The sequence below is a fragment of the Uloborus diversus genome, chromosome 8 (assembly GCF_026930045.1).
Source record: "Uloborus diversus isolate 005 chromosome 8, Udiv.v.3.1, whole genome shotgun sequence".
Lineage (NCBI taxonomy): Eukaryota > Metazoa > Arthropoda > Arachnida > Araneae > Uloboridae > Uloborus > Uloborus diversus.
This window is the reverse complement of record NC_072738.1, coordinates 81,388,826-81,402,636: the sequence shown is the minus strand read 5'-3', so window position 1 is coordinate 81,402,636 and position 13,811 is coordinate 81,388,826. Positions and strand designations below refer to the sequence as shown.

The window sequence follows — 13,811 nt, the reverse complement described above, 5'->3', positions numbered from 1 at the left end:
ACTGGTAAATTAGCCATTTTTTGTTGAATTGTTGATTATCATGGCTTTTAGGGGCTATTTTGATGTAGTTTTGGAGATTGTCTCGTAGATCCCCCCCCCCCCCAAGAGGTGGGAAACAATTTTGTGAACTGGCACAGAGATGAAGAGTGCTTCATTACACCGAATATGTATGACATGGTTTTCAAGTGGTTTCTCTTGTCAAAGAAATTCTGAGGGAGTCGGGGTACTCCTTTACAGAATTGGGAAAAATCATGACCAAAGTCCACATTTTTAACTACCATAATTGGTCACCTCGAGTCAAAGAAAATATGTTTACCCTTAATCTCGTGCCAAGGCCCAATGATCAAAATATTAAAGTACATATTGCGTCTGTGTCAGATGAAGAAATTGCACTTCAAAATAACCCATGGCCCCATGAGACAATGCCGCAACAACGTTGAATCAGTGTGAAAAAAATAGGCAAGCTTTGAAAAAGTTAGGCACTTAGCATATTCAGGAGAAATACCAAAATTACGGAACCAACCCGAGATTCAGATACATTCAATTTTAGCAATACAAAGTTCATTTTAAGAAAGTCGACATGATTACAATTACAAAACACATAATTTCAAACTCACAATATCTGTAGGGTCAAAAGAAAGATGGCACCAAACACTAGAAAAGACGAATCCGGCAGCAAAATATTACATCAAGAAGCAAATTTATTCACTGGAGATATTTCACTACCGTCACAGTTCGATGAACACATCACACAAAGATTAAACACACATAAACAATTGAGGCGTATGGCTAAGTGGAGGTTGCGCACAAATCACAAATGTATCCATGGGGGAGCAAACACACAGCATTCAACTTCCACACTCTATGCACGGACAATGGCTGCCTTGCCCCATACTATACCACATCGCATTCCTTATAGCCTCGGAGCGGCGATGCCGTCGGGTCAATCACCCTTTGCTCACACTCTCTCATCGAGGTCCTACTCTGGTGAAACCTCAAAATCTTCAAGATCTCCCAATCTTTCAAAAATCATGTCGAAAAAAGCGCTTCACCTCTATATATAAACTTTTCATCGAATGTTCTGGAATAAATGACTGCATTAGCCAAAAAAAAGTGGTTCTGCGGCCAATGAAGAGAAAATCAAACCGAAACTAACACCCGATTGGCTGAAAGTTCACTGACCGAAGCTAATGGAATTCGTGACGTCATCACTTGCATTTAGTCTCAGACAGAGCAAGTGATAAGGAACCGCTCCAAAGGGGGAAACACAAAAATGCTTGCGCGGATTCGAAAATGAATGAAAAGAAAGGATTCTAATGTGGATTACAAGACAGAGATCATTCCTGTGTGTAACTGTGCAACAAATGTATAGCATTTGTTCTGATTGGTCCGTCTAAAAATTTCCTGAATTGTACTCTACATAAAACCTGTTGAGATAAAAGGCAAAGATTATCGATCCCTTGCTTCCTTGATCACCCTTTTCCCCTTAATAAAGAATGAAATAGAATCTTACTGTCTTGCTAAAAAATTACTACCACACGATATTTTTTCATCCCTTTTTATTTGGTATTTGCTATTTTTCCATATGTTTGGAAATGTCTTAACAATTTTTGTCATATTTTCTGAATTTAACATAATTAAAAACATATTTTTGAGGTTACATTGGTGCATTATTGTAAATAGCATTCATATTTGTTATTATAAATTATATTTGATAAAACCCCTTACCCTGTGGCACAACAGCCCATGAGGGCCAAGGCCTACTACGCCCAACTCTGTTTTCCTGACCAGATGTTCTGGTTAGGTGGTCAGCCTAATGTGGAACCCCCAGTGTTTGGTTTCCATGTACGCTTGGTACTCATTTTATCAAGCCACTGAAGGGATAAGCAGCTGAGTCAACCATACCTGTCCTGGGAATAGAACTCAAGCCTGTAGTGTATGAGCGTGAAGCGCTGCTATTGGGCTTATTTGATAAACATATTCTCACATTTTTTTTTTCAATTTCCCCCATTCACAATAGCGTTGGATTTGTGTGGTCTATCAGCCGTTGACGTCAATACTAAAAATAGCAGCGTCCTGTTGCCTACTCTTTGATTTCCACAGTGCAGACTTCAGCTACTGTGAGATAGCCAGAAGAAAAAAAGATATTGAGAAGAAAGGAAAGGCAAGCGGATCAAAAGAAGCAGAGTTCGTGTGCCTTTGTCCTTCGTGCGGAATATTTTTACATCATTTTGCGCCGATTTAAAACATCATCGGATGATGCATTTCATTAGTGATGTTCTGGATATCCGTATCCGCGGATATCCAAGGGAAAATAAAGATCTGTATCCGTATCCGTTACATTTTTGACGGATCATTTCTAGTCTAAAATTTTTTTAATATTTAAATTAAAGACTTAAATTCCGTTTAAATTATGTTTTATTCCCTATTTAAATTATAAGGTATCCTTGCAGAAGTTAATTTGTACCCCCCCTCCCCGTTGCAAAAGGGAAAGGGAAATAAGGTTTTAAAGAGTTTTTGTGGCATTGTAGCTCCTGAATGATGATTACCGGAAATATTAATTAAAAACCGACTTAACTTTTTTCACAATTATGGTAGTAAAAATTTGCCCTTACGTTAAAAATGTTGGCCCTGATTGAAAGAACGAAGTTTTCTGCATTTGATATTTATTTGAAACTTACAACTTATACAGTATGAGCTATAATCTTGTTAATTAAATTTTAAATGCAATCCTTATCCTTTATACGCTTGATTGGTAACGATTTCATAGTCGGAAGATAAGGAGAAAAAGCTCATTGATTTAAAATTTTTAGCTGCTCTCAGTTAATATTTGTTAACAATGTGTGTTCTGACCCGCGAAATTCATCTTAATATGAGGTCAGCTCTCTGGGAAATGTTTTGTTTTTTTAATATTTAATTTAATATTAGTTTTCATTATTGATTTGGGGTTTCTGTTATTCTTTATTTTTGTTTCTCTCGGCACTCGGCATCCTTCAAAAAAAGTGAGACTAAATTCTCTATTTACTTTTTGTAAAGGCGTTCCTGGCTCTATATTTTGTCAGTCGGAGTAAGTTCGGTGGAATGGGTCAACGTGCATTTATGCTGAAATAAAATGAGAAAAATTATTTCTAGCCTGTCCAGTAGCAGCTTTACACTCTTGCTCCTGTATCCTAAATCTACCGAGTAAGCTAGAAATAATTTTTCACATTCCATCTAAGCATTAATGCAGCGCTGGCCCATTCCTTCCAACTCTCCCTCAATTTTAACGGAGATTTCTTTAAAGAGTAAAGGATAGTCTTGATTATATTTTTGTCACAGTTGACATTTTTTTTTTTTTTTGAAGAAACTGCCATTATTCTGATGGGAATACCTTCCCTGACAAATTTTACACTTGAATAGTTGAATTGGGTAAAAAAAAAAAGAGATCCGTATCCGCGGATTTACTTTTTTAATGATCCGGCACATCACTACATTGCATACAGCCCCCAATAATCACATCTTGATTGTTCCATCAAATGTTTATGCAGCCTGGCCTGCAGTGCTCCTTTGCCTGCAATGTCAGAGATTTTTACATATGCCAGCATGTGAAGCCAGTGATCATGACACTGTGATCTGCAATGCTGTAATGAAAGGGAAACTGAGACAATTATTTAAGCCATGAAACAATGCTTCTGAACCATACCAGAGGATAAATTTGATCTATCCAACGGAATAATCGAACTTTTCTTTTTGCTACCCCACGGTGCACTGAAGGGCCTTGCTGCGGAAAACAATAAGTATGTCCCAAAACAGTTGGAGCCTCTGCTATTGTTGATACTGACGTCAGTGACAGACAGACCAAACAGATTGAGCAAGATCGTGAATGAGAAATCAAATTTCATTGTGAGACATATTAATTCACTTGTATGCTAGTTTACACATTATGTCACACTTGCATTATTTTACATATTTTGTTTTCCCTAGATTTGTAAGCATATAAAATGTTTTAAACTTTTTCTATGGCTTATTAAGCTATCTCCATAATTAAACCATCATATTTTAAGGAGAGGATTGTGAAATCAAATGTGTCAAAAATGTCTTAACTTTTTCCTTCCCTTTCAGGGTTCGTATGCTCCTTCAAAACTCCTCCAATACCCCTTCATTTCGAAAAAAATTTTGAAGGGCCCTTCAAACTCCTTCATTTTGGTTTTAACTTTTTCAAAGCTCCTTCTTTTTTAGTTCGAGACTAGAATAATCTTCCTCTATGACAATAACTTTTATCGGCAACTAACTCTGTCACAAGGTGATTTTAATATAGTAATTTCGTGCATTTATTTTTTTCATCAAGATGTGATTTACAATTGATCATAGTTAAGGCATAAAAGTTAAAGGTGAAATTTTTATTAGAAGACAAATATTTCATAAGTGAAGGAAAACATACTTAAATGGTGCTTGGCTGTATTTTCAAGTTTTATGATTATTGTTTTTTTCTTCCACCACACTCTCAGCAGCAAAAGTCAGCTTGTCTAACTATTATTTAAATATTTAAAACTACATAAGCAGATGTACTGCATTAAGTGATTGTGTTTATAAAAAAAAAATTCTTCAGTAAATTGCAGTTATTATATAGTAAAAAGAGTCATCCAAAAGTAATGTCATGCCTTGAAGAGGAGACGGGCTCAGGAAATTGTAACAAGTAGATGAGAGAAGGTGACAAAAAGTGACATCACACAGTTATTGTAACAATATGTTTATAAAAAGTATGACAAGAGGAGGAGTTAGGTGAAGTGTGAAACTTTGTGATAAAGGGGGAAGGGGTCAAATATGTTGAAAAAAGTGCGACATTATTTAATGACATCCCATTAGTACTCCTTCAAAACTTCATTTTACTCTTTCAAAACTCCCCCAAACCTCCTTCATTTTATTTCTGAAATTGAGTACGAACCCTGCCTTTAATTTTATTTTTATTTGAAGTACTTTTGGAGTTCTCTTATTTGTGCTTAAAAATCTTTCTTTTACCATATTTACAAACTGCACTATCAGTTTTATTCTCTACCTCTCTTAAGTAATTTAATTTTTTGCGTTATTAATTGCTGCAGGTTTTCATCGAAGATGATGATGATGACCAAGATGAACACACAAAAATTGAAGAGCTGCACAAGCGTCGTAACTTCCTTGCTTCCTTCTGTAAACTTGTGGTATACAATATTATTAGTGTGAAACAAGCTGCTGATATTTTTAAACACTATGTCAGATTCTACAATGATTATGGGGACATCATCAAAGCAACTCTGGGAAAAGCACGAGAAATCAACAAAGTGAATTGTGCAAGAACAATGGCCATGTCCCTTACTTCATTGTTCATTGACTTGCGCCGGGCTGCAGCATCAACGCAGATTAATCGTCAAGATGAGAACTTTTTGGCTATTAAAGAGTTGGCAAAAAGATTTGCGCTTTCATTTGGTTTAGATCAGGTAATTCATCCTTCTTGTTTTTTCTTTTGTCATTCTACTTCATAAGTTTTTCTGGGGCCTCGAATAGCTTCTAAATTAAAGGATGGAAAAGATGCAAGAAATTTTGAAACGCAAGAAATAAGTTGGGCATTATTGAAGCTTTTTTTTATAATTTAAACACAATTTGAAATGAAAAGAATCCTTTAATGTGATAAATTAATGTGTAGTTTTTCTTACATTTTTGTTTTTCCCCTGCAACATACATTTTCAAAATTTTTTACTTTGTTCATCATGTGTACAAAATATACAAAATCCATTATTTAATTTTCATTTGACATTAATTAGCAATTTTACCAAATTCATTCTAATATCTATATAAATAAAACAAAGAATATATGTGTATATACATGTGTGTGTGTATGTTCCCTATACCAATCCACCATTCACATCGGATCTCGATCAAATTTGGCAGTGAGGTACTTGCGCTCCCGAGAAGGAACCTAGGCAGGTTTTCAAACCGAACAAAAGCCGAAAAAGAACCGAACCATTCGAATTTTAAGACCCAAAAATTGCATTAAGTGGCTCTTTCTACCCGAAATAATTATCCGATTTCTTTAATTCAGGTCCCATTCGAAAGCCCGCAAAAAACACCCAAAGATTCATTTCCTCACCGACGGCATCGCCGCTCTGGGGCTATAAGGAATGCGATGTGGTATAGTATGGGGCGAGGCAGCCGTTGTCCGTGTATCATTCATTCCCTTCATTCATTTCCTTCGAATTAAAAAAAAGGGCTGTAAAATCACCGGGGAAAAAATTAAAAAGCACTGCTCAGCCTAATGGAACAGAAATTTTAAATCGGAAAATTATTGTTTGAGCGATCTCATTTTAAATTAGCATTCAGAAATTGCCACTTTTTTTTTTCTCGGCTGGGTCTAAATAAAATTTTGCTTTTGTTTTGAGCTAAAAATTTCGCCTTTTGATTAGTATTTGGAAATTTATCTTCTTTCTTTTTTTTTTTGAAAAGATTTTAGTTGTATTTATAGAGTGCTGCATTTAATTCTTTTGGGAACTTTTGATTTGCCGTTTTCTTTTTTTAAGAATGATTATTTTGACAGGAAATTTTGTGGTAGTTTTTTTCTCTAATTGAAGCCTGATTCTTGAACATGCTTCACTTGACAAAACTTTTATTTTCGAGGTAGACCGTGTAAATCCGGGCAATGCAGCTAGTTTAATAAATAAACTAAAGAATCACCCGTCAAGATATGACGGGTGAAAATTGCTTCTACATTTGATCGAAGCAATTGCCTGTTTGGTGGTATTCTGTTTGTAGAAATTTTAACCCTTAATCTAGTAGAGAGCGTTCATTGTTGACCACTTTTTTGTTTCTTCATTCCTTTGAAATGACAGTCTTAACAGTAAAACAGTAACAGGGTGCAGTTCAACCTTGTCACAACCAGGATTTGCTGGTATATTTATTTTGAAAATATCGTGATATTTTGATATTTTCTATATTTATTTTTTCAACTACAGTATTTTCAATATAAAAATTATATTAATCATAATTATCGTCCATTATTATTTAAAATAACCAAAAAGTAATGTACTATATTTTTATGATCATTAATACATCATTAGTATCACAAATTAATATAAGATTCCTTTTTTTTAATTTTATATTCATAAAATTATTAGTAATGTAACAATTTTAATTCATATTAAAAGTGCTTAATTAAATATTAATCATTGGTCGGAAAAAATGGAAAAGTATTTTGACTGTGCACCCGACTAGGGTTTGTGATTTTTTTTAATTTTTTTTTTTAATTTAAAAAGTTGGATTTTTTAAATTTAAATCAGATATTTTTGATTTTTAGTAATATTTATAATTATTTATTACTTTACATTTATAAACATAATATATTTCATATAGTATATGATGAATCTATTCAGCTTACTTTTCAAACTAAAATAAGTTCTTTAACTATTCAATACATTTTTAAGATTTATAAATACGTTATAATACTTTGATAAGAAGTGATTTTGTTTTATGCTTTGCTTAAAAATATGGTTTCCATCATCATGTAGGTCTTAGTGTTAAAGAATATGTTGAGAAATTACTTTTCTTAATTATATCAGTGATGGTATGTGAGAAAAACTGAAAAATTTTGATTTGGTTCTATACTGAATTGAACTGTAATTTTGGAGTAAAAGCAATATTGCAAGAAGAAAAAATCTGTTCCACATGCAATCAAGAGGGATCTATGTAGTTTTGCCTATGAAGTTAAGATTGTTTTATGCAGTGTAGTTAAATTTAGAGCAACACATTCTAAAAATGCAAAAATTAATTTATAAAAATAAAATGAACTGATTTTAATGAAGGATTTTTATAAAAAAAATCAATTGATTTAAATCATGATTTATCTCAATTAATTACTTACATTTCAATGCAGAAAAAGTACAATTTTTGTGCATTAAAACATTATTAATTTATTCATTTAATCATTCTAATATTGTCTGAAAGATTTGTGTTGACTACAAAATGCCTTTAATCATCTTTATGAACATTCTTTAATATCCTAAAGTTGTTTTTAATAATTTGATGAAAGCAGCAAGTTTTAATATGTAAATTAAGCAGAATAATTCTATTGATTAAAGACATGAAGCTTCTTGCCTACCTTTAACTATCAGCACTTGTGCATGTTTGAGTGGTGTTTATCTATGTATATATTTTTGTGTATTTATTTATCATTTCCGATTTGTGCAAGAAAATTTTGGTTGAGCTGTAAATGGCAGAAAAAATACAAAAAACCTAGTAGCAGAAACATTATGGCAGTCGTCATGAAAAAAAAAGGAAAGCGTTTTTTTATAAGTTTTTTTTTCACTTTTTGATATGCTTTTAATAAATTATCACAAAAGCATACCAAAGTTTACCATTTCATTTTAAGATTTGTTATCCTACATTTTACTTGTTTTTTTTTTTTTTTTTTTTTTTTTGCACTTTTATTACATGGTGTTGATTTTGTATAAGCTTTCTGATCAATTTACTTCTGATTAACCTTGAAGACTGCTGAAAAAAGAAAAAAAAAACGTGACTACAACACCATAAACACTTGTATAAAAAAAAAAAAAATCATAATTACCAAATAACAAAAACTCTTATCAATCACATGTAAAAAGATTTAAAATCATTGCTAATGCAAAGGAAGAAAAACATTTTTTTCCCAACAGTTTAAATCGTAAAAAATTATTGCTAATGTTCACTATTAATTTAAAAAAAAAAGAAATTCCGGTTTATCCGCAGATAATCTGAATAATAGGTAAAAAATGACACTTAGTGTATACAATAGCTAAAAACTATAAATAACACTTACACATACATTTAAATTTTTACTAAAAACATTGCTACCATTGCATGTAAAAAATCTATGCAAAATCTAAAAGCAAGCATTAACACAATTATAAGGTTTTTTTTTTTTTTTTAAATTCTGAAGAGACTTGTGAATAATCCGACCACCAATAATGGGGAGCTTACTGTATTGCAGAAAAAGAGTAAAAAGTATCAACTGGCTTTTGAAGCACAGTAGTGTTTTTAAAGTTGTATACTAACTGTGTTCAAAGTATTTTACACACCTTTCTTCTCTGTTTTTGCACATTTTGTACAGAATTTATGAGCAAATGGAATTGCATCTGGGAATTTTTATTTTATTTCCAATCCAAAACATTAGTCTCCAATCTCTGCAGCAATTGCGTAACATCTACTAATTTGAAAATTTCAGATTGGATCAAGGTAGATACATTTTTTTTTTCTGTTTTAAATTTTTCTATGTCTTCTTACTTGGATTCAAACATAAATTTAACAAAAAATATTTAAAATTAACGTTGTGAATATTGTTTTGGCTATTATCACTTATGCTGTCAGGGGTCTGGCCAGAGGATATTTGAGTCCGTTAACGGACCCTTCACAAAAATCTGATCAACCAAAACGGACCTTTCACAAAATCCTGATCAACCAACAACCAAAACGGACCCTTCACACAACTCTGATAAACAAGATTGGATCTTTCACAAATTGTTTATTGATAGAGCAAATCTGAAAGCAAAGTAATGCATATTTCTGTGTATAAACCGATAATTTTTTGAACCTTTTTTGAAGTCAAATTAGAGGTATCAGCTTATACAAAATCAGCTAATTTTGCAAAAAAAAAAAAGGGGGGGGGGGCACTTTTGCGATGCTGCTCCTGTGCTCCTGCTAGCGATAAATAATTGCTACTGCCAAATAAGTATAATGCTTGTTTGTTTGTCTATCACAGCTAATTAGTAGTTTTGTTGTTGTAAACTTTTCTGAAAAGGCGTTGGTAAGCACTTTTCTCCCTGCTCATGATTTAATAAACAATAATAGTATATATCTGTGAAATGAACTTAGAACTGCAAAGGGATGATAAGGGTGGGGAAAAAATATGATCGCTTCAGATAGGGTTACCAACTTTAAAATTATCACCACTTAGCGTCTGACGTTGAACCTTTATAATGACTTGATTAGAAAATATTCTCATCATTTTACCAGCTTGTCAATATTTGCGTTTTTACAGTGCTGTGCGGTGCCATGTTTAACTTATTTTGGGAGAAAATTATATGGGTTTTGATTTTTTGATGCTAACAAGGATGATTAACTTTAAATAAACTCTTTTAATTACAGTTTTTTTTCTTTAGATGTCTACATTTTGAAAAATGCAATCTTTAAACATCCGATATGAGAATCATATTTTGTTCTTTTTTCAAGCTAACTTCGCTTTATTAGGATGCTAATAAATGAAAAGTATCTTTATTTCTGTTAGAAATCTCATTTCAAGTTTTTAAAGCAAAATTCCATTTTCTTTTATGAGTCAAAAATTAAAATGCTGAATAGATGGATTATTATTATTATTATTTTATTTTTTTTTGCTTCAACTATGTCACAGATATTAATGAAATGTTTATCATAGGACTCTAAAATGAAATTTTAAAATAATGTTATCAAAAATATTTCTTTTACTGTTTGACCACGGATTGTATGTAATTTGGCAATTGGCCAAGTTAAGACGATTCCATCTGACTGAATCTAGCAGGGAGAAGATAAATAGCGATGGGATTTTTATTCACCCATTTTATAATGTCACTAGTGCCTAATTAATTTATTGCATTCTCTAAGTTGAAAAAGAGTGGAAAGAAACTGTTTCTATGGAAACAACAAAAAGAAAATACATTGTTTTCATTTCGTCAAGAAAAGTAGAATCAAAATGGTAAGCGCAAAATTATATTGTTAAAAATATATCAATTAATTTTTGTAGTAAGAATATAAGATCGAATATAGTTTAGATTTAAGAAATGATTCGGTGAACGAACTGTCATTTGCACAAAACTGTGTCTAAATAGGCAAAAGCGCACATCTGTGACGAACAAACTACCACCCCTGCAAACTAATAAATGCGTCCATTTCCGCTCATAAACCGGACATTAACCTTTCCATGCAATCGATGGTCAGACAGTACAAGCCGTTTTTATACTTTTGATGACTGAATCACTTTGAGTATTGCGATCTCTTTGCTTCCGCTATGGGAATCCGATTTTTCGAGTTTTTGATGTTTATTAGGCTTTGTTAAGAGGTAAACAATTAAAATATCTTTTTATTTTTGTTAAAATCAAGGAATTTTTAAGTTTTAAACGAAATTCTGTGCTTTTTAAGAGTGTCTTGGGTCAAAATGTTTAATGCTGAACCCTATTCTAAATTTTATTTTATATATTTGTTACAGTTATTTTAAATACTGTTCAGAAATATTTCTACGGTAATTTAACATAATGTAGAATGGTAGATAAATATTAATACTTGAGCGAGCCCCTCTCCCCCACCAAATATCAGAAAAACACTCCAGAATGATATTCTCGACATAGAAGAACAAAACACTCAACTTTAAGTTTAATTGACGCAGTTTGTGCCATTTCTAAATTCTAAAATTTCGTTTTAACAAAAAAAAAAAAAAACGTTCTTTTTTTTTTCTTTTTTGCGAAATTATTTGATTTTTCACAAAAAACGAACCCTGTGAAAAAGCCTGGACAGACCCCTGGCTGTATTGAGATATGCTTAGTTATTTCTTGCCTATTTTGCATTGTTACTCCTTGTGGGCGATTCTCAAAAAAATTTCCTGTGTGTAACGTTAAGTTTTTTTTTCCAGCTAGCCAAAGCCCTAAAAAATTGCTGTTGGGAAAGAATACATGCTTTAATATACTATCAATGCATAAAGTTAATCCCATATTTAATAAAAAATTACTTGAATAAAATAAAAGACTTATCATTATGCAAAGGACATTTTTTTCGAGAATCGCCCTCTTGCTATTTTACTGTTATATGAAAAATCTAATTTTTTTTTCTAGATTTTTTCTTTAAAAAAACCATTTTTTAAAAGGACTAATTAATTTGTTTAAATAAGTTGAAAAACAGTGCTTTTCAATTCAAAATTTTATTTGAAGTTATCATTCACATAAAGTAAACTTTCATTGTTTAGGTAAAAAACAGAGATGCTGTGGCTGCGCTTCACAGGGAAGGAATTTTATTTGTAGTGATGTCAACTGATACTACTGCTGCTGCTCTGGGTCCTCCTCCAAATCTCGCCTTCTTAGAAATCCTTACCGAGTTCACTAACAAGCTCATGAAGCAGGATAAGAAGGTCGTACTAAATTATCTGGACCGACATATTCAGGTAAGCTTGTGACTTTATGCGATTCACTAGTTACACATATTTAGTTTGTAAAGTTTTTCTGCATGTCAGCAGTTAAAAGAAACTAAAGAAATAAATAGTTGTTAATAGAAACCAAAATATACCTTATATAATTTTTCTTAATTTAATTAGAAATAAATTAAGTTGCTATTCAAACTGATAATTTTACAATAGTTTAACAGTGGCATTCCTGTCATGAATGACACCCGAGGCAGTAATTTGTGGTGTTTGTCCCCCCCCCCCCCCAAAAAAATCTTTTTTTTATGTAAACATGAAGTTAGTACATTTTTTAAAAACAAATCATTTTTTAATGTTGTGGTGCAACAAAAGCTTAAATTAAAAGAGAAGAAAATTTACAAATGCATTTTATGGAAAAGTTGCCCTACACACATATTGTCGCCTCCGAGCAACAGTAACATATTGAATCCCTGAAATAACACTAAGATATCTTACTGTTGCTCTGATGCAACAATATATAACCATTAGGATGGAGTGAAAAAATCAAAAGCCTGTAAATGCTAAGTAATAGTGCAGAAAAGTTTGCCTTTGAAGAGATATTTTTTGTATAAAAGGATTTTAATAGTGAAAAACATCTTGAGGTTCCGTTCGCGACTTTAAATTTGTTGGATATATTTAGATGTTATAGAGTTAATAGCCTACAGCTAAACTGAAAATTAGGCAACTCATTTCCAACTGAATTTTGAGGGAGTGGTCTGCCCGAAGAAAATAAAACATGAATCACTTTTTAACATTGAAAACATTTATTTAACATGTATTATAAAATAGTTACATTACAATAGTTTAGTCCTCAAAAAATATTAAATTATGCTAGGTCAAAAGATCTTACAATAAGTCCATGCAGATTTCAAAAGTTCTGTCGGCTTTCCACGGTGAATTCCACACAGGCAGAAGGACGGCATCGCAATTTCCCCATAATTGCACGCAGGTCAGTTCATACCTCAGGCCTCAAATTCACCGTATCCAGGAAAATATTGAAGATGGACTCACTCCTTAGCATTTGAAGACCAAACAACCCACTTAAGTTGGACTATAACTTTTCATCTTTATGAACATCATAACAGCACGCGCTTCCAAAAACTGGGGGCATCAATGACGAATCATTCGAAAAATCCGACCTCCCCTGAGAGGCCAGTAGCAAAAACTTTACGAACACATACACAAACAACACAAAACGAGAAGACGAGTGAGAGAGATCGAGCTAAGGCCGGTCCGAGTATTTATTGCCAGATCCGACCGTGCTCGTAACAATGTGACGTTACCTCATTTGCATCTTGCAAGAACAGCTCAACCCCGGAAAAACACAGCTTGCGGGTTGCACAATTCTTATCTAATTCGACATTCAGCACCCAACACCTCAACAGGTTATCTTATGTGATTGACATGTGCTTTGTCGGAAGTTTACCGACTTCTGCCGAATGGTGGCAACCTATCATAGCGTGCCACAAATTTTCCGAACACTTCCGATTCAAACTCAAACATTTGAGTGTCCGTGGCAGGTGGATGGGATTTCCCGTGCAAGGTTTTTCCCAGAATGGCAAAAGGTAAGTTACAATTTTTTTTTTTTTTAAACAATATTGGTGAAATCCTTCAAGAAACAAAAATAAAGGCA

General features: G+C 32.7%; 1 protein-coding gene across 1 annotated transcript in view; it reads left to right on the top strand.

Moving 5' to 3' along the window:
- LOC129227389 (cohesin subunit SA-1-like) overlaps positions 1-13,811 on the top strand; it is a 36,814-nt gene that overhangs the window by 14,054 nt on the left and 8,949 nt on the right. Inside the window, exons 4-5 of the mRNA XM_054861940.1 lie at positions 5,079-5,453; positions 11,969-12,163. Coding sequence (XP_054717915.1) covers positions 5,079-5,453; positions 11,969-12,163 — 570 coding nt within the window. The remainder of the gene's footprint in view (positions 1-5,078; positions 5,454-11,968; positions 12,164-13,811) is intronic.